The 26,663-nt window shown below is 46.2% G+C and overlaps 2 protein-coding genes across 5 annotated transcripts in view; both read left to right on the top strand.

Annotated features, from left to right (window-relative positions):
* CADM3 (cell adhesion molecule 3) overlaps nucleotides 1-14,413 on the top strand; it is a 32,556-nt gene extending 18,143 nt beyond the window's left edge. For 2 of the 4 annotated variants that reach the window (XM_019716855.3, XM_019716856.3), the window contains exons 2-10: nucleotides 258-359; nucleotides 2,378-2,518; nucleotides 3,020-3,172; nucleotides 3,884-4,021; nucleotides 4,400-4,570; nucleotides 6,817-6,907; nucleotides 7,378-7,547; nucleotides 10,320-10,445; nucleotides 12,001-14,413. In XM_019716855.3, the coding sequence (XP_019572414.1) occupies nucleotides 258-359; nucleotides 2,378-2,518; nucleotides 3,020-3,172; nucleotides 3,884-4,021; nucleotides 4,400-4,570; nucleotides 6,817-6,907; nucleotides 7,378-7,547; nucleotides 10,320-10,445; nucleotides 12,001-12,119 (1,211 nt within the window). In that variant the 3' untranslated portion in view covers nucleotides 12,120-14,413. The remainder of the gene's footprint in view (nucleotides 1-257; nucleotides 360-2,377; nucleotides 2,519-3,019; nucleotides 3,173-3,883; nucleotides 4,022-4,399; nucleotides 4,571-6,816; nucleotides 6,908-7,377; nucleotides 7,548-10,319; nucleotides 10,446-12,000) is intronic. The other 2 variants (XM_019716858.3, XM_019716857.3) reach the window with 2 other exon arrangements.
* A 146-nt stretch (nucleotides 14,414-14,559) lies between these two features.
* ACKR1 (atypical chemokine receptor 1 (Duffy blood group)) lies at nucleotides 14,560-17,462 on the top strand. The gene is made up of 2 exons (XM_019716859.3): nucleotides 14,560-15,973; nucleotides 16,432-17,462. Exons 1-2 carry the CDS (start codon nucleotides 15,953-15,955, stop codon nucleotides 17,374-17,376), a joined length of 966 nt encoding a protein of 321 aa, XP_019572418.3. The 5' UTR covers nucleotides 14,560-15,952; the 3' UTR covers nucleotides 17,377-17,462.
* The last annotated feature ends 9,201 nt before the right edge of the window (nucleotides 17,463-26,663 follow it).

The raw sequence follows: 26,663 nt of genomic DNA, 5'->3' as shown, positions 1-26,663 counted from the left end.
TGGCTCTAACATTATATGATTGACTGATAAAACTTATCCTCCTTTAATTCGTCCATTTGGAGGAAGAGTTCACTTCCTTTTTCAGGACTCTAGTTAATCTCTTTCCTTTGTGAGAAATCCATCTTCTCTTGAATATCCTGGTGAACATACTGTTCATAGGGCCAACCTCTTACCCCACCCCCAAAAATGAAAGTATAGATCCGAAACTGCAGCAGTGTATGTGTGGGGCTCTTCCTTGATGGAGATTCTCTCCCCAGGCTACTGGCAGGAGCAGGATTTGGAGCTGGGAACTCTGGCTTCACTCGACGAGGCCATCAGCTCCACAGTCTGGAGCAGCCCTGACATGCTGGCCAGTCAAGGTGAGAATCCAGGCCCCCGCATCTCAGTGCCCTCAGTGCCCTCGCCATCCTCACATCCCGTCCTAGTCACGTGGCCTTCACCCTGTGTCCTCACTCCCCTCGTTGCCACACAACTTCTCTTCCTCCCCATCTGGCTTTAGTGCTTAGTTCTATGCCACCACCGTCTCGAGCACCCACGCCTCCCTTACTCCAGCACAGAGACCTCTGTATCCGCTACACCTTTTCCCCCCAAAATAAAAATATTCCAGGAGGAGTGTTTTACTTAGAATAAAGAATTTCTGGAAAACATAGTCAAGGTAGAAATCTTCATAAAGGACTGGGGACAATGGAATTACTAGTCAAAAACTGGTATTCTAGCTAGTAGTAAATGAGAGGCTTCCCTAACCTTTCACTGAGATATTTAAAGAATATATCACTCCCAAATTTACTCAGCCAGTTCAGTCTGTGGCTCACTAATCTCAAAATCATAGTTTTAATTCTCAAGTTAGGTGATTATTTGAGGGCATTCCAATGAAAAAGCACTGCTTTTAGAGTCAGAAGAATAAAGTTCTAGCCCTAACTAGCATCACCGATAAATAGAATGATCTTAGGCAATCACTTCACCTCCATTGCCTCATTGTCTACATCTGTAAAATGAGGGAATAGGATTCCATGATCCCTAAGGTCCCTTCAGTTCTAATTTTTATGATTCTAAACACTAAAATGAGTAGCCAGGCTTTGTGCTTCTATTTGGAGACAGCCACCCTGAAGCACTGGTGCTTGGTATCAATTCCAGCACATGCCACCTTCACTCCTCAGGGCACTTTCTCTGCCAGGAGTACTCATTGTATGTTTCTTGGAAATGGAACTGTGGTGATCAAGAAAGAAAAAATAAGCAGACAGGGCAGGAGTAAGGTCGGTGCCATAGGGAACATGTGGATCATCTAAATTATTCAATTATGGAATTAAGAAGTGTGTTTCTTCTTTCCTATTCAGAGAAGAATAATACTAGTTAAGTAATTTAGTGCCATAGAAGAAATATTCTGGATATTTCAGAATCATAGATGCAAGGTGTTATTTTTAGTTCTGTGAAAGTCAGTGCTATTGGGTTACAGAAAGTCAGTCCTGAAGATGAGGGACTCAATATTGGGAATCAGTAGCTGCTTTTGGAAAAATAGAGGAAACAAGTGTCACACAGTCCAAGGAGCTCACAGCTATGCCTGACTAGAAGGCAGTTTGGGATTCAAATGGCTCATCCATATACCTTATTAGTCCTGTTTTAGTTTAACTTGACTAAGGAGAGAGGGATTAGAAAACTTATTTCCATCACATTGAAAGGAAAACTTTAATCCTCTGCTCTTTAAAATAACACCAAGATGGTGATTTGGGTTTATGTTGGGAAGCGCGTAGCACTAATACTGAAAGCAATATGTTAAGGCAGCTGATGAAAGAAGGGAAGTTACCATTGGAGGAATTGAAACTTCCATGTCAAAATGTTTCAGTTTTTTAAAAAATCTTTCTTGTTTGTTTTGAAGTTTTATCAGTTACCTCTTATGTAAATAAATGTGCAATCCAAGGGCTGGCCTGGCCTTTCCCTCACTTTTAGTTTTGGGATTATTAGTCACAGCTGCTTCTTCTGTTCTTGCTTTTATATGCAGATGGTGGCAGAAAGGCAAAACATAGAATGACAGATGCGTATGTGTGTTTTCAAAGGTGAATGGTAGAACTCTATCAGAAAAGACACATGTGGAGTGATACGTGTAGATTTGGAGTGTCTTTATTCCTCTAAGTGTTTGTGGCCCTGTCAGTTCATTCAGCAAACATTCAACAAGTGACAGTTTTTCTGTGTATTCAAAGCAAGAAGAAATAAGGTCCCCACCACCTCTATTCCTTCACCCTATTTCTTCCTCTGTGATGTCTTAAAAAACACAGAGACCTCGACCTTGGATGGTCTGAATTAGATGAGGTGGACCTTGGCCCAGAAATGGGTGGAGGGGCTAGGGCTTACTCAGGCAACTAACTGTATTCTACTTCTGCAGACAGTCAGCCCTGGACATCTGATGAGACAGTGGTGGCTGGTGGCACCGTGGTCCTCAAGTGCCAAGTGAAAGACCATGAGGACTCATCCCTGCAGTGGTCTAATCCTGCCCAGCAGACTCTCTACTTTGGGGAGAAGAGAGGTAGAGTCTCATGAGTTATCTCTCTCTGTGGGCAACCATGGGCTGGGGAAGGGGACTGCAGCACTGAGGAGAAATGGCCCTGTAGTCCAGAGGCTAAGAAGCATGAAGGTATGCTATTTGAGGAAGCAAAAGCCCTGGGCTCCTCAGCTAGTTTCAGAGAAACTTCAGTATCATAGCTCTGACCTAGGCCATGGGTTTCTGACCTAGGTCTTATAGGGTCCTGGGGTGACTTTACCCCAAAGGAGCAGTAAGAGACAGCTGATGTCAGTGTTGTGTCTCATGAGAAAGCCCTTGAGGACCAACCATCTTTTCTGAGTATATCTCTGGCTACAGTGCCCAGAAGCCCAGGAAAGTGACTGAATGACCCAAAGACTGCTCAAATTCAGGAGCAGTTTTCCCCCCTTGTCCCATATCATCCTAAAGAAGCTGACCTGGGATTGAAGATAAATATGAAAGACGCCAGTAAAAGCTTTGCTTCCAATTCTCCCGATTTCCCCCCAGCCCTTCGAGATAATCGGATTCAGCTGGTTAAATCCACACCCCATGAGCTCAGCATTAGCATCAGCAATGTGGCCCTGGCAGACGAGGGCGAGTACACCTGCTCCATCTTCACTATGCCTGTGAGAACTGCCAAGTCCCTCGTCACTGTGCTTGGTGAGGCTCCCAAACCCCAGTGTCACCACAGCATGCTCCATGTAAACAAATCTCCCTAGGTGGGCCCTTGAAGGAGCCTAGAGCCAGGCAAGTCTCCAAGTCTTTTGGAAAAGTTCAGCCTGTATTTCCTTTGCTACGGAATGACATGCAAAGAGCACTGAGTTCTAATCCTTTCTCCTCTACTTACCACTTACTCTAAGACAAATTTCTTACTCTCTATGAGCTTGAGTTCCTTAACCTGTAACAGAAAGATGATGATGTCTGTTCCAACTACCTCCTATGATTGTGTGAGGGAAACAAAAGAAGTGCATGTAATGTATGATTATAATGTTCAAGTTGAGTACCCTAGTTGCCTACACGCTTCCACGTAAGCATCCTATATTTCATCCTATATTGCAATTTCCTTCTTTGCTTCCCTGAGCTTCACACTATTTCTGTGGCCACCCAGTTGTGCTGTGGGGTGTCAGTCACGTATCATTTCTCAGATATGGTTTATCTCCCTAATAGCATACCTTCCCCCCCCACCCCCGAGGTCTTCCTTCCTGGTCCTCAGGGAGGAGATCAAAGAGAAAGATATCTAGTCTTCTACTCATCATAAATCATAATAGCACCCAAATATCTTGACCCCCACAGAGGCCATCTCAGCAGGGAGAGCTGAGTGTGACCTCATGGCCTCTCCTTCATATCCTGGCCATCCCCTATGCATGGTAGGAATCCCACAGAAGCCCATAATCACTGGCTACAAGTCATCATTACGGGAAAAGGAGACAATCATCCTAAACTGTCAGTCTTCTGGGAGCAAACCTGCAGCTCAGCTCACCTGGAGGAAGGGTGAGCAAGAGCTTCCCGGTAAGTTTCTTCTGCCTTGGGGTTACAGGAGGAGGTGGTGCTGAGGGGAGGAGAGGAGAGAGGGAGGGGAACATGTCCATATGTCTGTGTATGTGCACATAAGGCATGATATAGAAGGGAAAAGTGGGAATGACAGATATTCTGTGTATACTGTGTGTGTGTGTGTGTGTGTGTGTGTGTGTGTGTGTGTGTGTGCATGTGTGCAGGTGCCTACATTTTCCTTGTGTGTACATACCCATTTCACAACTTTCTAAGTTTGTCTAAGTTGAGACTCACCATCTGTATGTCTACAGTGGGACCCACACAATATCTGTATGTTAGTGCTCACTCTGTATCTACGTGTGTGTGCATGTATGTGGGTCTGTTTCTGCACTCTAGGAGAACCAACCCAAATACAGGAAGATCCCAATGGTAAAACCTTCACCGTGAGCAGCTCAGTGATGTTCCAGGTTACCCGGGAAGATGATGGGGCAGACATCCTATGCTCTGTGAACCATGAATCTCTAAAAGGAGCTGACAGATCCGCCTCTCAACGCATCGAAGTTTTATGTATGTTATGGGCTTGTGGGTGAAGACGAATCAGGTATGAGATGGGGAGTGGGGAAAAGGAAAGTGCAGGTAACTATACATGAAGCAACAGGCACACATGAGCGGACAGGTAAAAACAAAATGAGACAAGAGCTGACAGGATGAGCCAAGGGTCAGCAAATGTTTTCTGTAAAGAGCCCAATAGCAAACACTTTAAGCTTTGGGGGTCATATGGTCTCTGTCTCACCTACTTACCTCTGCTGTTCTTGCAGGAAAGTAGCCATAGATGATATGTAAACAAACGAATATGGCAGTGTTCCAATAAAACTTTATGTACAAGAACATGTAGCTTGTAGCTCCAAGGGGCAAGTTTACCAATCCCCAGGGAGGTCAGTGCTATGCAGCTGGCTTGTAAGTTGCAGTGGTAACTAAAACAAACCAAGCATTAGAAGATGCATGTTCTAGTCTACCTTCCACCACTTACTAGCGTGTGATGCTAAGAAAATTACCCCACTGAGCTTGGTGTTTTATTTGCTAAATGAGAAGATGAACATGGGGATCACTAAGTCTTATTCTTTTAGTCTAGCATACTATAGTTTAAAGAAAATACAGGTGGTAGGAAACACAATCTCTCTGGCATCAGTCTTTCCAGATCTTTTCCCTACTGTACTCCCCTATCTGCCGTAGCTTTATGATTTCTCTTGGGATTCTGACCCAAAATGGCCACTCCTAACCTTTCCAAGGATTCTTATCCCTCTATGGAATCTGTCTTGAGTAAGGACAAGGAATTTCCCTCCCCACCTGAGGAAATTTGGATATTTTCAAAAATAATTTTTCTTAGTGGAGTAACCAAGGGGAAAAGAAAACACAATGAAGTGCGAGGGCAACAGACAGAGCCGTGAAGTGAAGCATTATTTGCCCTAATTTATCTCAAGGCTGGGTGTTTCTAAAATAATTAACACCCTTAATCTCCTTGTGGAAGGTCCAGGCCCAAATTCAATGCTGTTTAAATCAGTTGCTAAACCCATGGCTGAAACTCGAACATGGGGTAGGTTTGGGGTGTCATCACTCTGTGCTTAGCAGACTCTCAATCTGGAAGCAAACAACCTGGATTCTAGCTGCAGTTACTTACTAGCTGTGTTACTTTCACCAAAGTATGTAATCTTAGTGGCTCCTTTTTACTTCACTAAGTTTTCCTGAGAATAAATGAAACAATATCTATGAAAGCACTTTGTAAACTTCAGAGTTCTATATAGCTATAAGGTGTTTCTCTGATTATTAGTTCTGAGGGCAAGGCCCCTGGTCTTGCTTGGGCTTCTTCCCCTAAGACTGGTCTCCGGCCAGGGCTAATGAAAGCCCTCCCCAGTCTGATTCGCAAAGATTTCTATGTTAGGTACCAGACCATCGGGCAGTCACTCTCCAGGGAGCTTTTTGGCCTAACTGTGATCAGCATTCAGTCAACAATTGCTATACTCTAGGTACTGTGCTAGAGGTTTCTATGGCTGTAGGGCCCAGGAACACCCATTCTCTTACCTGGCCTGATTCTCTTTGTCCTGTTTGATTTGACTGAAACACCTTCATTAACTGGTTATTGAGGTTGGCTCTATATCCTTAGGAGAAGCTCAGCCTCTTTATCTGTTGTTCTAAACCAGCATCTGGTTGTATTGTTCTATACGGCCATCTGGAGCTAGCCTCCTCAACAGCCTTTTGGGGTCAGTGGCAGATGCCATTGTTCCTTCACAGAGCCCATCTATATTGTGTTAGTGCCTTTTTGCAGCCAAAATATGACCCTCATCTCTTGCTATTTCAAAGCTCTCACTTCATTTTTGAACTGATCACTAAAAATGTTTTTTGTTCAGGTGTTTTTTCCAGTTTAAGCTCCCTTGCAGAGCAGAGGATTCAGAGGTTGAGAGCTCAGTAAATTATCAAGTTCAAGTGTATTTGTTCTGTCATCAATATATGTTAAGTCCCATTTATGTGCTAGGCAGTGTGCTAGGCACAGATGAACCAGTGACACCCCTTCTCAGCTCTCTGTTAAGACATCTCTTGGATCCTCACCGAAGACAGACCTTCCGAAACCCTACCTCTACGAGTCCTTCACACATTCAATGATAATAGCGGTCTTTGCTTACAGAAGTAAGGGGAGAAAGGTCTTTGTTTATGGCGTCTTGGGCAGCTGAGGCATTTAGGTGTAGAAGCTGTAATGTATAACTAGGTGATTTTGTGGAGGTGGGAGTTTTGCACTGACATCATTTCCTTCTCCACAGACACACCGACGGCAAAGATTAGGCCAGACCCTCCACATCCCCGTGAGGGCCAGAAGCTGTTGCTACACTGTGAGGGTCGTGGCAATCCCATGTAAGAAGATCCATTTCCTGGCCTCTAATACAGCTCCATACTCTCAAATTGTGATTTTCGTTGAAAGTCTTTCAATCTCCTCTGTATTGTCTGAGCCTCTCATTTTCCCTGACACTGTCTAACAACATCCAGCCTTTATTTTTCCTGCAAAGAGCAGAAGTGGGGAGGGGTCCCTCCCTGGTTCTCTGAGGTTCCCATAAGGAACCAAGTTACAGTAAGATACAAGTTAGTACATCTCCTGTTTCCCAAAATTCAACCCCAAAAGGTTACCCCTATCCCGTGCCTCAGAGTGGCTCAGTGCCCCTGGCTCCTATAACTTTTACACTTGCATCAAACAGTCCTTGACTTCCCTGCTCCCAGTTTTGTTTTTTGCGTGTGTGTGTGTGTGTATGTGTGTGTGTGTGTTTAATCTCTCTTTAGCTACCTGAGCTACTTTCTCCTGAACACCTGGGATTTCTTTGCCTCAACAGCCCCCAGCAGTACCTATGGGAGAAGGAGGGTAGTGTGCCACCCCTGAAGATAACCCAGGAGAGCGCCCTGATCTTCCCATTCCTCAACAAAAGTGACAGTGGCACCTATGGCTGCACAGCCACCAGCAACATGGGCAGCTACAAGGCTTACTACACTCTCAATGTGAATGGTGAGCCCACCTCCAGCATCCCTTTTCTCTGTCCATCTTGCACTCTTGTCTTTCTATCTCCTGAGAGCACCCCCAGATGGTGCTTGAAACTGGGCTAAAGGGACAACAGCCCCCTACCTAGGGCCTGAACACTCAGGCTTCAGATCCACTCTGAAGTGTGCAATAAGGAAAGACCAGTAGAATGGAAGGCTCCCATCAGACTTTGTTTAGCAGTAACACCATCCTCCGATCCCTGCACTCACCTGGCAGCAAGCATAATAATTCTGTGTTTAGAGGCCCCAGAGCCTCTCAAGTGTGGGTGTAGATGCATTGCCCTTTGCAATAGGCTGTTCTCAGAGTTGCTTCTCCTGTGAATAGTATGAGATGCATCCTGCTGCTATCATCTCCTGTCCTGCAGACCTGGGTCCAGCCAGAAATGGAGATAAATTTGTAATATGCTGAGAACTAGTTAGAAGCTTTTCTCAGATGCCATATCTTCTAGAGGGGCTAGGTGATGCTTCTTCTCTGAAGTTCTTCACAAAGATACAACTACCAAACCCAGTTTCAGGAGAAGAGACAGGCTAGCACAGAGGTGCCTTTATGGAAATTTTTGAAGATCCCAATGGCAATGGAGTCCTGCCAAACAGTCTTATAAGCCTTTCCTCAGAATAGAGGAAATGCATTGTGGGGGTGGGGAACATCAGAGTCTCCCTGAACATCAGAGTGCAATGCCCATTAAAGCAGTAAAGGGAGAACATCCAGGCCTCTCAGGGATAAGAGACCATTGTGTCTGGATGGGGTGATTCCAACTCCAGAGCAGACCTCAGATGTGACTGCCTCGGCACAACAAACAAAGCTACTGCAGAATGCCAGGAGCAAGGACAATGCATTGAGGTCCGGTATCCCCAGATCTCTCCAGACCGACTCTGATGATGATTGGTAGTGAGAGAAAGTTCTTGTTCCTTTATGATTGGCCTCTTGCTGATCTGCTTTGCCCTGTACAGGAAAGCCAGTCCTGTTTGACCTAACTGCTTCCAGTGCTGACACCTGGTGGTAGAATAAGTTACTGCATCTTTCAGGAATATCCTAAGCAGTACTGTTTCCCCAAAAATAAGACCTAACCGGAAAATAAGCCCTAGCATGATTTTTCAGGATGACATCCCCTGAACATAAGCCCTAATGCGTCTTTTGGAGCAAACATTAATATAAGACCCGGTCTTATTTTCGGGGAAACACGGTGTTGATCCCCACCTGCCTGGAATGAAATTAAATAGATTTCTACCTATAGAAAGGGGGCCTGTCATGGATGACTCCAGAGGTCATTTTGGCCATGGAAACCTATGTTTTTCTAGGGAATTTCCATCTCCCTAGTCTCTGGAATAATTATCCAGGATTTATTTTTAATATGGACTGTGTCTCACATACTCCCTGGGAGAAAGACAGTGGGTAACCTCACTCTGCTTCCTCCAACTTATTACCATCACACCCCCACCATGATATGATTATCATGGAGCCCCCAGGCCAATCCTCTCCCTCCCTCCTAAGTAGAACATTAAAAGACAGAGCATAAATGTTTTCTTTCAAATAAGGTACAGACAGGCAAGGAATTAAAAAGCTGGACCAGTCAAGTCTGAGGAGACATAAGGTAGGAAAGACAAAACATTTAAGGAGTCAGTGAAGTATCAAGACTCAAGCCAAGTCTATGGAAAAACAATAGCTCTCCCATGGGTAGGAGAGTCATATCTATGGCAAGTATAATTTTGGACATCTCAGTACTGTATCCTGAGCCTGTGGACTGCCTTCTCAGGCATTTGGGACTCTGCTGTGGCTGGTGCCATCCTTGGCATGCCTGACCTATCTGTGCTGTGGGAATTAATCCTCAGTAGAGGCTTCTTTGGGAGGACAGATTCTCTATCCTATAGCAGAGATGTTGGCCATCATTGGAGGAAGCACAGTGGGACTTCTATGAAGGAAGACTTTGTCCTTCCCATAAACCTTTGGATGGTGGGAAGTGAAAATGGATTGCAGATCTTCCTAATGAGACTTGCTAGAGGACTGGGGTTTTGCTGGAACTCTAAACTCCCCTGCCAAGAAGGAACACTGTTCTTTATTAAGGGGGTCGCAGTCTATCATCTTTTGTAAAGTATTGTCAAAGTGCCTACTTTTTGGATCCATCAGTTTTTCTCTGCTCCTTCTCTATGTAATCTCAGGGCAGTGGGTGGATAGGTTGAGAATAGGTTGAGTATCCCCACTAGAGAAGCCAGCTCAGAATAGCAAGCAGACAGGAGAGTAAGTGGTTATGGGGGATAGGGAAGGAATACTCTGATAACCCAGAAATCGGAAGAAAGAAAGATAGAGACATAAACAGAGACAGACAGAGAGAGAGAGAAAGAGGAAAGAAAGAGACAGATAGAGAGAGAAAGAGAGAGAGAGAGAGAGAGAGAGAGAGAGAGAGACCGAGAGATGATTTAAATGTTAAAGCAATGATCTTTGACTTGGCCAAGAACAAACTTCAATGCCATGAACTCAACTTAAAGGGTTAAATGGGAACAGATTTATATATTTATTCATGAATGCATCAATTTTATTTAAATATAACTATGTTCTTCTACACACTGTGTAAGAAACTTGTGTACAAAATAAGGCGTATTCCCTTTGCTGAATGATACCACTCCATTCTCCTGATGTTAGTCCATGTTCTCTGCTGTGTGAGATTATCTGTGACCAGGTCAGAAATGCTATCAGATTAAGGTTTTTCCCAGGTCTGACTGTGTGCACTCCCCCTCCCTCCAGACCCCAGTCCGGTGCCCTCATCCTCCAGCACCTACCATGCCATTATTGGCGGGATCGTGGCTTTTGTCGTCTTCCTGCTGCTCATCCTGCTCATTTTCCTTGGCCACTACTTGATCCGGCACAAAGGTCAGATTCGCGAGAAAATCGGCAGGAGAACTTGGGCGTGGGTAGGGAGTTAGGTTAGGGACAGGCAGGTAGGAGCTGTCTGCAGGAAGGGCCTTTGGAGACTCAGTCAGCCCCTTGGAGTGTTTGAAAAAGAATGCAGCCAACCCTGTGATAATGGAAAACCTCATTACTTTGTCATCATCCAGTAAAATCAAACCTTCCCACATAGTCAGCTGCTGCTCCCATGCTGCTCTGCTGCCAGGGTGTTCTGCTGTAAGCAGAGAACTGTGAAACTCTGCATCTTCTTCCCATTTCTTCCTATACTTTCTTCCTTTTGTTTAGCCTCATTTTCCTTGGTCTTTGACCTCTCCACCCCTTGTCCCCACGACATTTGTTTTCTTTTCTCCCCTCTCCTATATGCACACCATGTCTCTCTACCCTCTCCTCACACACCTTCCTCTCAGATGTCCCCTTCTTTTATAACTTCTAGCCAGTAGCTGGATTACACCAACTGATCAAGTACTAGCCAGCTCTCAACTGTCATGTACATGGAGCTGACATAGCAGTTTCCCTAACACTACCTTACATGCATACATACACATGCACACATGCACATACAGGCACACATACAGACATGCATACACACATACACTACACATATACAGACACACACATTCATACACATGTATTCATATACATATGCACATACGCGGTCTGACAATGAAGTTCACAAACTTGTGGCAATGATGTTGCTAACTTTTTTTTTATATCTGAGGGAATATTCATTATGAATTTTTACCAACTGGAGAAACAGTTAACCACGTTTACTATTTGGAAGTGCTGAAAGGGCTGCGTGAAAAAGTTAGACGAAAACGACCTGAACTTTTCGCCAACAATTCATGGCTCTTGCATCACGACAATGCACCAGCTTACACAGTACTGTCTGTGAGGGAGTTTTTAGCCAGTAAACACATAACTGTATTAGAACACCCTCCCTACTCACCTGATCTGGCCCTCAATGACTTCTTTCTTTACCTGAAGATAAAGGAAATATTGAAAGGAAGACATGTTGATGACATTCAGGACATCAAGGGTAATATGACAATAACTGATGGCCATTCCAGAAAAAGAGTTCCAAAATTGCTTTAAAGGTTGGACTAGGCACTGGCATCAGTGCATAGCTTCCCAAGGGGTGTACTTCAAAGGTGACTGTAGTGATATTCAGCATTGAGGTACATAGCACTTTTTCTAGGATGAGTTTATGAACTTAATTGACCTCGTATACACACATGCACCCATATACACGCACATACACACACACCATTATTTTTTTGCCTGTGTTATTAATGAAATTCTCATTAAAGGCAGGATTCATTGATTCATGAGGGTGTGGTCAGGTGATGGATATTGGCAGCAAAATGCAAGTTAGGTCAGGTATGCGGCTTTCTTCTTCCCTAGAAGAAAGCTCTAAATAGGAGAAAAATGAGAGGAGCAAGGTGTGGATGGGTAGGTGGGCAAGGGGGGCTTCAAAGTCTGGAAACTGCACTTGAAAAGAGGAGTCCCTATCTCTCCCCAGGAACCTACCTGACACATGAGGCTAAAGGTTCTGACGATGCCCCAGATGCTGACACAGCCATCATCAACGCGGAAGGCGGGCAGTCGGGCGGGGACGACAAGAAGGAATATTTCATCTAGGGTGACCACCCACCTCCTGCGCCCCTCAGGGGCCCCATGGGGACTGCTGGGGCCATCACCAACCCGGACTTGTACAGAGTGACCCCAGGGCTGCCCCTCCCGCTTGCTCCCTAGGCTCCCCACCCCCTGTACAGAATGTCTGCTTTGGGTGCAGTTTTGTACTCGGTTTGGAATGGGGAGGGAGGAGGGGGGGGAGGAGGGAGGGTTGCCTCAGCCCTTTCTGTGGCTTCTCTGCATTTGGGTTATTATTATTTTTGTAACAATCCCAAATCAAATCTGTCTCCAGGCTGGAGGGGCAGGCGCCCTGGGGTGAGGAAAGCAAAACACTTGGAGCTTTAGGAGGAGAACGAGGGTGGCGGGGTGAGGACAGGAAAGGAGCAGAGCTGCTCTTACCAGGCCCCCATCCTCTACAGCAGAGCCGCTTCCTGGACTTCTCTGGGAATGGGGAGGTTGTGAGCAGGAGCTAGAGGTGGCCTTTCCTCTGCTGAAGTCACACACCTGGAGCTATGGACAGAGATGAAGGTGCCTCTCTGACACCCATTCCACCACGATGGGAAAGGTGTAAATGGGGGAGTCCCTGAGAAGATGTGACCTGCAGATGGGATGCAACCACACAGAGACCCATAGCTTCCACATGGGGAGGACGTGGGTCCCTGCCAGAAGTAGATTTGGAGAGGAAGTTGGCAGAGATGGCCCCATCTCCCCCTTGATCCCCAGGATGAATGAAGCCAGGCCCTTTCCACAGGAACCACCCTTGAGGATAGCAAGGCAAGGCTGTCCCTCCTTGTTCCGGCAGCTGTGGCAGTGGTGCTGCTCTGGGCCTAACTGTCTGCTTCCCCTGCTTCCCTCCCCAGGGTCCCCTCACTCTCACTGAAGCCCTGGACTGTTGCTCAGCAACCGCTCTTCCCACACTGTGCTGCTTTGCCCCTTTCAGTTCCTAAACCTTCCCTTAGTCTTTCCTCCCTATCCCAGCAGCCAGACAGACATAACCATGAAAATACTAAAAGGAGTTTCACTGCACTGAGCTGTTTCCTGCCCAAAGGAAGGGAATAATGTGAACTCTGTGAGTGTGAGGATGTGTATGTGTGTGTATATCTGTATGAGAGGCAATGATGCAGGTCCTGGGCAAGTGGGCGGGCTGTGGGACGTGTAATGGAGGGCTTTGGGAGTGGAGGATTTGTAGCCAGCTTTGAACCTCCTCTGGGAGGTTGCTCCATCCTTGAACGTCCATGCTACCTCCAGTGTCCATCTGTCATCAGGAAAACAGTCCTAGGATGCATTGTGCTCAGTTGCCCATCTCACTTCACCCTAAAACACAGAGCATCAAACCCTGCCTCAATCTCCCTTCTAAGAGCTATGGAGTCAGTGCCACAGCCTTTGCTATGCATCCCTCAGGCCTCTCCCTGGTCCTGATCCTGGAAAGACCACTGCCATTTTATTTTCCCATAGTCTGTACCCAGTGAATTGAGGGCTAGGAGTGAAACATATCTCCTTCCCATCTCTACCCCTGCTTTTGATTTTCTGTTTTCCTTTGTGGCCCAAGCTAGTTGCCATGGAGATGAGATTGCTCACCCACCCTGTCCAGCCAGTTACCCTGTCTCAGATCCAAGATGCTCCTTGGCACTGCTGTCCCTCCTCCAGCATGTCTTCCCTGTTCTAACAACCCAGGGGTGTGCAAAATAGAGGGAGCTGCATCCAACAGGTCTGACCCAAACCCCTCAGTTCAGGTCATACTGCTGTGGATCTCCCAGCCGCTGGTTAGGGCCCTGGGCATCACAGGCAACCCTGCCCATCTAAGCCAGGGCCCCTCCTCTTACAGCAGAAAGACAGCCTAGGGCCTCAGGCCTTTTGGGCTCCTGTCTCCCAGCACCTGCTTTTGGGAAAATGACTTTTCCTCTTTGAGCTAAACCACTCTATCCATATTACACAGAAGCCATATTTGTACCGGGGGCCGGGGGGCGGTGGGGGAAGAGGGTCCTTGTGCTGTGTGTGTCTGTCTGTGGGCTAAGGGTGGGGAAGGGAGCAGGAAGGGGATCGTGTATCTTTATAATCTTTCTAACTCTCTTGTGCTAATCTCAGAGGGGCACCCTCAATATATCTGGATCACCGTGTTGCTTGGCTGCCTCCTTCTTGCTGTTCGTGCTCCTGTGGGGATGCATGTGTAAGGATGGCTCTGCTGGTGCCCCCTACACCTGGTACATCCAGGGGTCATGTGTGCCTCACCAGGCTACCCTCCCAAGGGCATCTCTGTATGGAAACAATATAACTCTCCAAGGGAGAGATGTGCCTGCTTCCTTTGGCTGGGCCCTTGTTTTCCAGAGTTTGGGGTGAGGCAACTGATTGCTCCCAGGCTGGAGAAGGAGGAAATGCAGGTGAAGATGCCATCAAAATCATTCCAGGACAGCGTCAACAGACCCCCCAAACTCATTTCCTAGCCCCCCTCATGTTGAACCTGAGGCTAGAGCTACTGTCCTGGGAGAAAAGGGGACAGTCCCTATAAAGTCCCCATTCTTTTGCAACTTGGCTTCCCTACTTTACCTCCAGGCACCCCTATGTGAATAGAAAGGAGATTCTTGGCAGGACTGGAGTTAAAGCACCACATGTTTTCTTGCACAAATGAAGCAGCCCTCTAATTCACCATTCTGACTTGGACACTACAAGACTCACCCCTTCCAATGTCCAGACTAAGTCTCTCTAACAGAAAATAAAATGTGGGGGAAGGGGTGATGAAACAGCAGAGATCATGGGACAGCAGCTCGGGGGAAAGGTTTACCAGAGAGCAACCCTGTCAGCTTAGGGGGTTCTGCCTGCAGGGTAGACACCCTTTCTGTCTGCCAGCTGCAAAGAAATCGCAGCTGTCCCCATATAAGAAACTTTATACAGTATTGAGATGTTAGGTCAATGCAGCAGTTCCAGCCTTTGTGTCCCCAACAGAAGTAAGAGTAGAGAGTACCCCAGAAGCAACAGGCCCATTTGAAAAGATCCCATTGTCCCCCAGAGCCTGCTCTAACTTGTCAGACCATGTTCTGCTTGGTATGGAAGATACATTCACTGCACTCATAGTTGATGAGGCAAATGCCCCGTCACTACCTGAAGGTTGCTTCATGATGCTACCGCCCAGCCCTCTTACCAGCTGCGCCCCAGCCCTCACACTGAAATACCCACACCCAGACACTTGCCTCAGATATGTGCACATGATACACAGCCACACACAGAGATAAATAAGCACATTCTTGTACCCAGGCCGATACACAAAGAGCCCCCCACCCTTACACATATCCCACTTGGGTTGTCACCATCTCACGCATCCAGCCAAAAGCACCACTAATACCCCATCCCATAAACACATGACTTTTGAATTATCCTTGGATCAACTTCAAGGGGGTGAAGGAACAGTGAGTCATCCATGCCTTTCCCTCGAACTTCCCAGCATGTCTCCTATCTCTGTCTCACACTTCACCCCTGACCCCTTCTTCCTTCCTTGTGCTTAAAGAATCTTTGCTGGAAATCCCTCTGGCTTCTCAGCCTCCCTTTCCACCTTCTGGAAAATACCCATTTTTTGGTCCCCACCTTTTTCCTTTCCCGAGTGCAGGACCACACCGGTGGACTCCAACCTCAAAACAGGAAGCCTTGGACCAGTGTCCCACATGGGCCTGAGGCTTAGGCAGGCAGTGGGCGTGGGGTAAAGACTTCCTGAGTGTACTCCCCATGCCACCCCATGGCCCTGCCCAGAACTGATGGCCTTCATTACTCCCTGACATTTATCTTGGAACCACAGCCAGTGACAGAACTGTCCCAGCCCTTCTCGCTGCCTGCCCGACCCCAGCAGTGTTATGGGGAACTGTCTGCACCGGGTGAGTGTGGGAGGGAACCCACAGCCCCCACCTCTGCCATTACTGCCCTTCTGTGCGCCCCTCTGTCTTTGTATCACTTTCCTTCCCACCTCATTTCTTATCCCTTCCCTCGTTTTCCCTCTCTCCTTCTTCCGCGAGTCTCCTAGGTTTCCCATTATTGTCCTTGTTTGTCTTTTAGTCAGTTCCACCCAGGTCTCGTCCCTCCAAACTCCCCCTGCTCTCCAGTCTTGCCCATTGCTTTCCAGTACTGTTCTGTGACTCTGCTCCTTCACAGGCTCCTCAGTCTCCATGTGCTGTCCTTTCCCACCATCCCCACTGCATCCAACCCCTCCAGCCCCCTTGTTCTCCAACCTCAGCTTCCCTTCTATTCTTCCCCTTCACTTGCCCCTCAGTTCCTGGGAGACTCTTCAGTGGGGTAACTAGATGCTCTGATTGTCCCCTCTGGGGATGTCCTCCAGGTGGACTCCTCCCGTACTGATGAGAACTTCAGTAACCTTACCATTGGAGATGACTTTTCAGATGACTGGAATAATTCCTACGGAGGAGCTGACTATGACTACACTGGACTTGAAGCAGCTGCCCCCTGCCGCTCCTGTAACCTGCTGGATGAGTCCTCACTGCCCTTCTATAGCCTCGCCAGTGTCCTGGGCATCCTAGCAAGTGGGGCTGTCCTCTTCGCTCTTCTCAGACCTCTCTTTCACTGGCAGCTCTGTCCTGGTAGGCCAATCCTGGCACAGTTGGCTGTGGGCAGTATCCTCTTCAGCATTGCTGTGCCCATCCTGGCACCAGGCCTAAGTGGTGTCCACAACACCCACCTGTGTCACGTGACCCACTTGGTCTGGTATAGCTCGGCCTTTGCCCAAGCTTTGCTGATAGGCTGCCGTGCCTGCCTGGGCCCCAAACTTGGTGCAGGCCAGGTCTCAGGCCTCACTCTATGGCTCACCCTGGGACTTTGGGTAGTGGCAGTCCTATTGGGGCTGCCAATCACCCTAGCCAGTGACATTTCCGATGGACTCTGCATGCTGACATTCAGATGGGGCATTTTACAGTTTATGCACACTGCTGCCTGTTTTGCTATCTTTATCGTGTTGCCACTGGGTTTATTGGGAGCCAAGGGGCTAAAGAAGGTATTGGGCAGGGGGTCATGTCCCTGGGTAGATATCCTGTGTGTCTGGTTCATTTTCTGGTGGCCTCATGGAGTACTTCGGGTATTGGACTCCTTAGTGAGGTCCAACTTCTTGATATTGTCATCATGTCCAGCCCAGCAGGCTCTGGACCTGCTGATGCACCTGGCAGAAGCCCTGGCAATATTACACTGTGTGGCTACACCTCTGCTCCTAGCCCTGTTCTGCCACCAGGCCACTCGCACTTGCTTGCCCTCCTTGCCTCTCTCAGCAAGATAGTCCTTTCATCTGGACACCGTTCGAAGCAAATCCTAGCTCTCTTCCCACCTGTCAACCTGAATTAAAGTGTACACTGCTTTTATGAAGCTGGTGGTTACTTATTTTGTCTGGGTATATAGAGTAGAGGAAGGAAAAGAGACGGAGTGAGGAGGAGCAAAGGAGAAAGAGAGAGAGAGAGAGAGAGAGAGAGAGAGAGAGAGAGAGAGAGAGAGAGAGAGAGAGAGATTTCAGGCCAGACTTTCCGCTGTTTCTCTAGCTGGCCTGAGAGAAAGGGAATTATGTACAAATATCCTTAGGGCACACAGGTGTACTCTTGAGGTATAGGGTTACTTCTCTCTTTCAAGGGCAAAGAGAAGGGGGACAAGGGTATAAGGGGAGTACCTAAACTTGAAAAACTGGAAGAGATGGCTTAGTGGGTAAAGAAAAGAAGTTGCTACAGAGAGCAAATGAAAAGAATAGAAACTGGAGAGAGCAAAGCAGAGAGGAGTGAAGATGAGCCCAGATCATGACACCCCTCCCTGTTTGACCTGTCCTACTTTCCTCTGTGCCTTCTGTCTCCCTATTACCTGCTGGGTTTGTTTAGAGCTCAGGGTGGTGGTGGGGAAGGTGGAGAGAAGCATCCTGGGGGAGCTTACTTAGTCTAGGGCACATATCAAGGCAATCATAGAAGCCACTGCCTACGAGTCATCTCTCTGAGGTCGACTCCTCAGGATGATCGTAATCCCCGTGTGAGTGTGTGTGTGTGTACACACGTGCACACATGTACATCTGTCTGTCTCAATCTGTTAGAACCCACATCCATATTAGATGCATGCATGTAATAACATATTTTGACATGTGTGCTTGCCTCTCCGTCAGTGTCTGAACTGCACACACCTGTGTGTGTGCTGTGACCTCTCACAGGCCCCCCTCCACTTCATTCTGTTCTCCATCCTTGTTCTCAGGATATGGAATCAGGATTTACGACACACTCCTTACCCATGAGTTTCTTTACCCTAGTCTCTCTGCCTAGTCTTTTCTGTGTAGGTTGTATACAGGGAACTGAAAATCAAGAAGCATGAGAAACTTCAAGGGGAAGGGAACTGACTTAATTCATTTCTGCTTAAAATCCCTCAGTTTCCATTTTAAACCCCAGCTGTTGGAATAAGCCTTTCTTTCCCATACAAATCTGTCCTCCCACCTTCCACATTATAACCCCCTGCCCTGGATGTCTCTTCCTTAAATACCCGCTGATTCTTTGACTGCTCATCTTGATCCTGGAGGCTTTTTCTCAATCCCAACACAACCACATGTAGGCGATGATTGGAAGGACAGTGAATAAACTCCTCCTCATAAGGGGAACAACCTCTACTGCCACCAACAAATTCACCCTCTACCCAAGATCTCACACACACACACACACAGAGTGAGAGAGAGAGAGAGAGAGAGAGAGAGAGAGAGAGAGAGAGAGAGAGAGAGAGAGAAAATGAGCTCCTCCCTCCAATCCAATTAAAAGCTGGAAAACTTGAGGGGAAGCCTTATATCTGAATCCACATGTGTTCTTTCCATTTTTCAAAGATGAGCTATACCTGACTCCTGCCCCACACCAATTCTACTTGACTTTTTGGGCTTGGTGATAAATAGTAGCGTGCAGGAGAGGAGCAGAGATGAGCTAGAGCATCCTAGGCAGGTGATGCAAAAGGCTTGGGGAATTTTCCTGGGTGGGTGCAGCAACAAACCCTCCAAAGCCTCCACCTCCTGTCTCTTAGCAACTACCAAGTTAGCTGCTGATTGGTGCATCCTAAATTGAAAGGTGGGATTTAGGGGACTGATTGAGACATAGGAGACATTCTGAAAGAGAAAGGGAGAGAAAATGAAGACAAAAGATAATTTGCAAGCTTAAATTATGCTAAGGTCTCCAACCACAGTTAATGAACGTGTTCCAGTGTTTTCATTTTCTCTTATCCCTTTTTCAGCCTTCTCTCATCATTCCCCCTTCAACCTCTGACCACTCTCTCAGTCCTACCAGACACTGCCCAACTTAGAAGGTACTGGATTCTCAGAGGAGGCTGACCTAGTTGAGGCAGAGTGTGTTGTGACTTGCTGAGTCTTCCAGTGTCAACCCAATGCAAGGGAGACTTAATTTAAGACCACTGGGGTTGTCTTATCTACCCCCAGCCCATGCCTCCAGGTAAAAATCCCTCCTTGTTCAGTCCAGTTAGAGAGAAGCCCAGGTCATTCAGCAGCTGTCACATCTCTCATAAAGAAAAGGCAGAGGCAAAAGCCTGAAGCTGATAAGAGGTCAGGGTGGGTTGGCGACTCCTCCCACAGTTGTTTCTTCTCCATTCCACCGCTGCCAACTGCCCCAGTTCCTTCAGGGACTTGCCTTTTCCTGTCATTAGCTAGGCTATAGTTGGGTAGTTCTTCAGAAAGTTTAACCCTGATTTTGGTCATTTCTTTTAAGGCTTTCCTCACAGTCCTGTTACCCCAGTCCATTTAACCCACTGCATGCCACCAACCATTCCAACCTTGGTCTGAATCGAGCATCTTTTCTGCAACACTTCAGGATACAAATCCTGTTTTCTTAGAACCCATAAGAATTTAATCTGAGGGACTTTAACTGTTATCTATGAGTTATTAGGCCTCCTGGCTAAAGAAAAAATCCTCTCTGAAAGATGAGAGCCAGGGAGCATGTTCTTGGGAGCACACAAGGTCTTGGGGTGGGTCAGTCTACATTGCTTCTTTAAAGAGAGACTTATTTCTTAAGGGAATATTGAAGATCACATTGACACCCATAGTTCATTTATTCCAAGCTTGGGCCTCTCTCAGAGGATTTAGGAAACAAGTAGCTGGTCCTTACATCCTTTTATCCACCCCTATTTCCCTTTCCTCCACAGCCCCATCATCACCTTCTTCCAGAAGCCACCCTCAGAGGAATTCTGTTTGAGAATTTCATTGGGATTTTAAACGAATTCATTGTCAACTTTAATTACCAGGGATATGTATGAAAACCATAGTATGCTATCTAATTATTCTGACAACAGCAGCCCTCTGTCTGGACACAAGTAGAATGGCAGTTTTAATTAACAATAATGCACCTTGCAGATGAATGTGACTGTTTAGGTTAATCGACAAGTACAAGTCCTTCCAAATCATCTCTACACATCTTCAAGATGATTTGGGCAGGAGTGGTGTAGGGCATGCAAGGGGGGGGACTTAAAAATTAGTTCAGCAAAAACATATGTCAGCTTTCATCTTTCCTGTAACTACTTGATGAAGAGAGGAAATCTCCAGAAGATAGAGGACCTTCAAAAATGGGTTTGGGGAAATTGGGGGCCATAACTTTAGGGGAGTTTCAGACATCTTTATATCACACTTAGATTTAGGAAACCTTTTAGACATATTTGTATAAATGAGAGGGAAAAGTCCTAGTAATTCTCAAATATCTCTAATGCATTGTCCAGTGTTTGCAGACTTGGTTTCTAGAATGAGAACCCCAATTTTACCATCGCAGCCCATTTCTCCTCCACCTTTCTGGGTATGTTCCTTCCACATTTGTGAGCATTTAAAGCTGCCTACTCCATAAGATTTCACAGATAATGTCTCAAGTTTTCACCCTTGCCCTCCTCAAGGATGATTGTACTTTTTTCCAGAGCAGTTCTCTGTGTCCTAGAATACATTGCATGTGGCTCCAAACTGCATCCTTCTGAAGGACCTGAGCCTTCTCTTCTCTCTCTGAATCAGGTACTATTAATCTTTGAGGGAGGGGGTGTTATAGGTCTCCTGGAAAATCTGATGAAAATTATGAAATCTACTCTTTAGGAAAATATAGTATTAAACCCAAATTTTGGCATTTAGTTCTTCCCTACTGCACTTAGAGTTAAACTCAAATGCTTTCACTGCCTGTCATGACTTCCATGCTTCCACAATCAGGCTGTGGCTTTGTCTCCCCTTTGCTCACTAATCTTGAGGACCAGTGGCGTAAAGAACTGTCTGTTCTTTGAAGGGGAAAATCCAATTTTTATTCTAAGAATTTTTGCACTAGTTATCTCTTTTGCTTGGTGCTGTTTATATGACAGACATCCTTGGGATTTCAATGCAAATATCATCTTCTCCAAGAGTGACCTTCCCTGACAATGAGACATAGCCCTTCCCTACCCTCCAGCCTCCATGTTCCCAATGATTATTCACCAATGCACTTGGGATGTTTCCAGTGTGGTATTTATCACACACTGAAATTGTCTTCTGTCTTCATTTGTTTGCTTATCAGTTTGTTGCTAATCTACAACCTCCTCCTACCACTAGAAAACAAGCACAGTTTTTTTTGTGACTGGAACATAGTCAGAGCTCAGTACACGTGCTAAATATGTGAATTAATTAATTTTTATGAATAAAGCATGGTGCCCCACCCTGGAGAATTTACAGTCTCATGGGGAAGAGGAACAAGTAGGCAAAGAATTAGTGCAGAATAACGCCAGAAAACAAAGCTTCTCTCTCTAAGTCCTCCGGGGTATATCTCCCATTCCATTCAATCATTTTGGAGCAGAAGAGACTGGAGGACTGTCAGTATGCAATTTCTGGCTTGTGAACCTGTTTTCTGTGTCCACTTTTGACCGGCTAGAGCTGAAGGACTTTGCCACAGTTCCTGACCCACACATTGGGGAAGCAATCTTTCTTTCCTTTGGGAAACTGCAGGCTTTGGACAGTAAGAAAGAGCAGAGAATGGGCTGTTTTGTCATTTCTACTTGAGAAAAAGTGAGTCCCTGAGTTCTAGAAGGCAGTCATCCATTGGCTCAGAATCAATTTTGGAGTCCAGCCACATCCTCAGATTTTTTTATCACACTCAGGGAAAAAGAGCCCACATCCTTCTAGGACCTAAAAGTCATTTTGGTCTCTAGGGTTGATTTGTTTTTGTTGTTGTTGTTGTTGCTGTTGTTTCCTTATCAGTTCCCCTTCTCTCTTCCTTAGTTCCAGTTTAGTACCCTGCTCTGTATTCCACATCCCGGGCAATTATTTATCTCTCTGCAGTTCTGAGTACTTGGTCTGGTTAACCCTCTAAGGCACCAAAGGGTGTATAATTCATTTCATTTAAAGAATGCATTGAGGGCCTACTATGTTCAAGACACTGTGAGAGGTACCTGTCAGCTTCCTCCTTTGATTCTCAGGGTTTCCCAACCCTCTCCTTAATAACCCTGAACATATTTGGATTCCAGGCCTCTATTGCACAGCTGAAGACACTTAGCAACTCTCAGAGCCTCTAGTCAGTAGGTGGTCCTGCCACATTGTCACATCTAAGAATGTTCTTATACACTCTTACAAGGTGGGTGTGGTGGGTTCTGGAAACCATTACAATGAGGCTGATTATCCCCAGAAGAGATGGAAGGGGTATGGAAGAATTAGTTTGTCCTTTTCTATCTGTGACCTGAGAAAGAGGTGAGGAAGAAGTGGATTGTCTCTGTTATCAGCCTGGAAGCTTCCAAAAATATGACCATGTTTCTCCTCCTCCACATCCACTCTTTCAAGACACAGAACAGGGCTGCTCACTTCACATTCTTGATTAATTGGCAGAGGGAGATCCATGGAAAGCTCTGGGCATATATGAAAGAAACAAATTGGACACACAGGTCACTGAGATAGTAAAAATTGCAGAAATTAAATTAAATTTAATAGAACTTAGTGCAAAACCTGTGTTTAAAAAAAAATAATGGTGCCCAAACAGGATGGAAGAGGCCTAGTTCAACAGAATTTCTTAATAAATTTTTTAAAACGGAGAAAGTTCCAAGATGGCAGATTAGGTAAACACTATGCTTACTGCATCCCAGCATCACCCCAAAATTATAAATAAATTATAGAACAATTAACCTCAAAAATCATCTCAAGACTAGCTGAACAGAACTCCTATAATTAAGGATATAAAGAAGAGGTCTCGTCGAGACTTGTAGGAGGAGCAGAGATGCAAAACGGGCTGACCCCAAAACCACAGATGGTAGTTGAATGCTGGGAGAGACAACTTGGTGGCAGAGGTCCCTGAAGAGGGAAGAGTCATAGTCCCACACCAAGCTCCCCAGCCCAGGGTTCCTGTGCCAGGAAGAGGAGTTCCCATAGCATCTGGCAGTGAAAATCAGTGAGGACTCTGTCTGACCTTTCTGGTGGGGCAGAGGGTGGTCGGAAACTCAGATGCCCTCTGGATGAACTCGCTTGATTGCAGGCACCCCCCAGTCTCTGGTGGAGGGGTGGCAGCTCAGAAGGCCCAGGGATGTGTGAGGACTGAGTTGTGTGGCTTCAGCCTGGAAGCTGGAGGGACAGGAGCCATTGCTGTCCCAGTGTGGAACCTGAAACACATGTGGCCTACAGGAGGGTGCCATCTTTTTAGTGTTAAGCCCTCCTCCAAAGGGCCAAGTCTGGGACCACATTGGTCTGGTGGAATCCGCACATGCACACCGCCTTGGTGACACTCTGGGTCCCCACCCCTGGCACAGCTAGTGCTACATTGTGCGGGGAAACTCTTTAATGCTGGGCTGCTGGCCCACCCACAGGCTGAGGAAGCTTGTTTGAAGCTGGTAGAGGGCCTGCAGTGGCCTGGGAAACATTTGCTGGTGGGTGGTAAACCAAGACATGTGCTACACTATCTCTTGGACAGCTCTTGGGAACCTGTGGGACTGAGATGGGTGGTGGTGGGCCTGAGATGGTCAGTGGCTAACTGTGGTGTTCTTGGGGCATTTTTGCAAAATGGTTGTGGGCCCAGCACCGGTGTAGAAGCCAAGACTGCATTGACTTTGTAGAAACCACTGGCCACACCCGTTAGCTCTCTGGAACCCACCCACCTAGAGCTACACTGCCAGGGGCACTCTGGGCACCTGGATGGTCAGACCCGCCTCTCAACCTGCGGAGGCCTTTTACAGCAGGAGACAATACATGACAGCCTGGGGAGATTTCAGTGGTGGACAGTGACTCCAAAATTGTGCCACAGCCACTCTGGGGTCGCTTTCAGGAATTTGCAAGCCTGAGGCAGTGGCTGGTGGCTGGAGCACTCTGCAAAGTGGTCATAGGCCGGGCACTGACATAAGAACGGAATGTGCGTTAATTTTGTAAAAGCCATCAGTCACATCTTGTGACTCCCTTGAACTTCACCCGCCCAGCTAGTGCTGCATCATCAAGGACACTCTCAACGCGGGGTCAGCCAGCCTGGCCCATTCACCTAAGGAGTCTCTTTCAACATTGGTGCCTCACTGGTATCTGGCAGGTGACAATAGGCTTAGGGAACCCTGGACCTTTTGTTAAGCTGCCTCAGGCCCATCACTGGTGGCAGCCAGACTTGGTTCACAACATGGCCACCCCCACATGCCTCCAGATCCAGCACAGGCAGCAGATCCAACCACATATAGCTTTGTGCTCCTACCAGTAGCCACAGGGCAGTAACAGGCAAGGATGAAAGTGGCCTGCATGGGAGCCCCTCCCAAGACACACCAGAAAACACACACCCAGAGGCCAGCTTCAGACCACACCAGAGCACACTACCTGGTTAGCCCTACAAGTGGCACACTCAAAGGGGGGACTGAATAGGCACAAGAGCCAGTGGGAGTGAAGCCCCCTCTGAGAAGTCAGCTCCCACGCAGCAGCTCATACACTGTGGGTGTAGCCAGTCCTCACACTTAGTCAGCCTGGGAGTCAATCCTACCCACTGACATGTCAAAAGCAATCAAGATTCAAGTACAACAGGAGAACACACACAGCACACAAGGGACACTCCTGGAACATGTGCACAGATCAGGAAGACTGCACAATTGGACTGCACAGGGCACATACTACATAAGGCCACCTAGCAAAGACTGAGAGATATATGAGATTTACCTGATAAATAGAAGCAACAACAACAACAAAAAACATGTCACACATGAAAGAACAAGTGAAACCTCCAAAAATGGAACTAAATGAAATGGAGGAAACAAAACTACCAGAGACAGAGTTTAAAACACTGGTTATAAGAATGTTTAAGGAACTTAGTGAGAATTTCAACAAAAAGATAGTAAGTATAAAGAAGGACACAGAAACTATTAGGGGAAAAAAAGAGTTAAAAGTGGAGAAAAGAACGCAATAATTCAAATGACAAATGCACCAGAAGGAATCACCAGCACACTAGAAGAAACAGAGGATCAAATCAGAGAATTAGAAGACATGGTAGCAAAATACACCAAATTGGAACAATGAAAAGAAAAAAGAATAAAAAGCAATGAAGATAGTTTAAGGGCTCTGAGGGACAACATCAAGTGTAACAACATTCGCATCATAGGAATACCAGAAGAAGAAGAGAGAGAGCAAGGAATCAAGAACCTATTTAAAGAAATAACAGAAAACTTCCCTAACCTGGTGAAAGAAATAGACATACAAGCCCAGGAAGCAGAGTCCCAAACAAGATGAACCCAAACAGGCCCACACCAAGACACATCATAGTTAAAATGACAAAGGTTAAAAACAAAGAGAGAATTCTGAAAGCAGCAAGAGAACAACAACTAGTTACTCACAATGGAGCTCCCATAAGACTGTCAGCTGATTTCTCAATAGAAACTGCAGACCAGAAGGAAGAGGCAGGAAATATTCAAAGTAATGAAAAATGAGGGTCTACAACCAAGATTACCCTATCAGCAATTCTATCATTTAAAATTGAAGGAGAGATAAAGAGCTTCCCAGATAAGAAAAAGCTAAAGAAATTCATTACCACCAAATCCATACTACAGTAAATGTTAAAAGGACTTCTTTAAGCAGAAGAAAACAGAAAACAAATAAACTAACAAAGACCAAAACTATGAATAATAAAACGGCAATGACTACATACCTATTAATAATCACTTTTAATGTAAACGGATTAAATGCTCCAATTAAAAGATATAGGGTAGCTAAATGGATAAGAAAGCAAGACCCATGCATATGCTGTCTACGAGAGACATACCTCAGATCAAAAGACGCACACAGACTGAAAGTAGAGGGATAAAAAAAGGCATTTCACAAAAATGGAAATGAGAAAAAAACTGGAGTAGCAGTACTTATATCAGACAAAATAGACTTTAAAACAAAAACTATAATAAGAGACAAAGAAGGATATTACATAATAATAAAGGGATCAATCCAACAAGAGGACATAACCCTAGTAAACATCTACGCACTCAACGTAGGAACACCTAAATATATAAAACAAATATTTACAGACATAACACAATCATAGTAAAGGACTTTAGCACCCCACTGACACCAATGGACATTCTTTAGCCAAAAAAGTCAGCATGGAAACAGGGGCCTTAAATGACACACTA

Source organism: Rhinolophus sinicus, chromosome 11 (assembly GCF_057876585.1).
Source record: "Rhinolophus sinicus isolate RSI-liver-muscle chromosome 11, RSI-T2T, whole genome shotgun sequence".
NCBI classification, from domain to species: Eukaryota; Metazoa; Chordata; class Mammalia; order Chiroptera; family Rhinolophidae; genus Rhinolophus; species Rhinolophus sinicus.
The sequence above is the reverse complement of the archived record's forward strand: the minus strand, read 5'-3'. Positions and strand labels throughout refer to the sequence as shown.

What these genes read in the sequence shown, in the direction of transcription:
- ACKR1 (XM_019716859.3), top strand. Translation starts at nt 15,953, where the DNA reads ATGGGGAACTGTCTGCACCGG. An exon ending in TGGGGAACTGTCTGCACCGG is followed by an intron (nt 15,974 to 16,431) that starts GTGAGTGTGGGA and finishes GATGTCCTCCAG; the next exon opens with GTGGACTCCTCCCGTACTGA.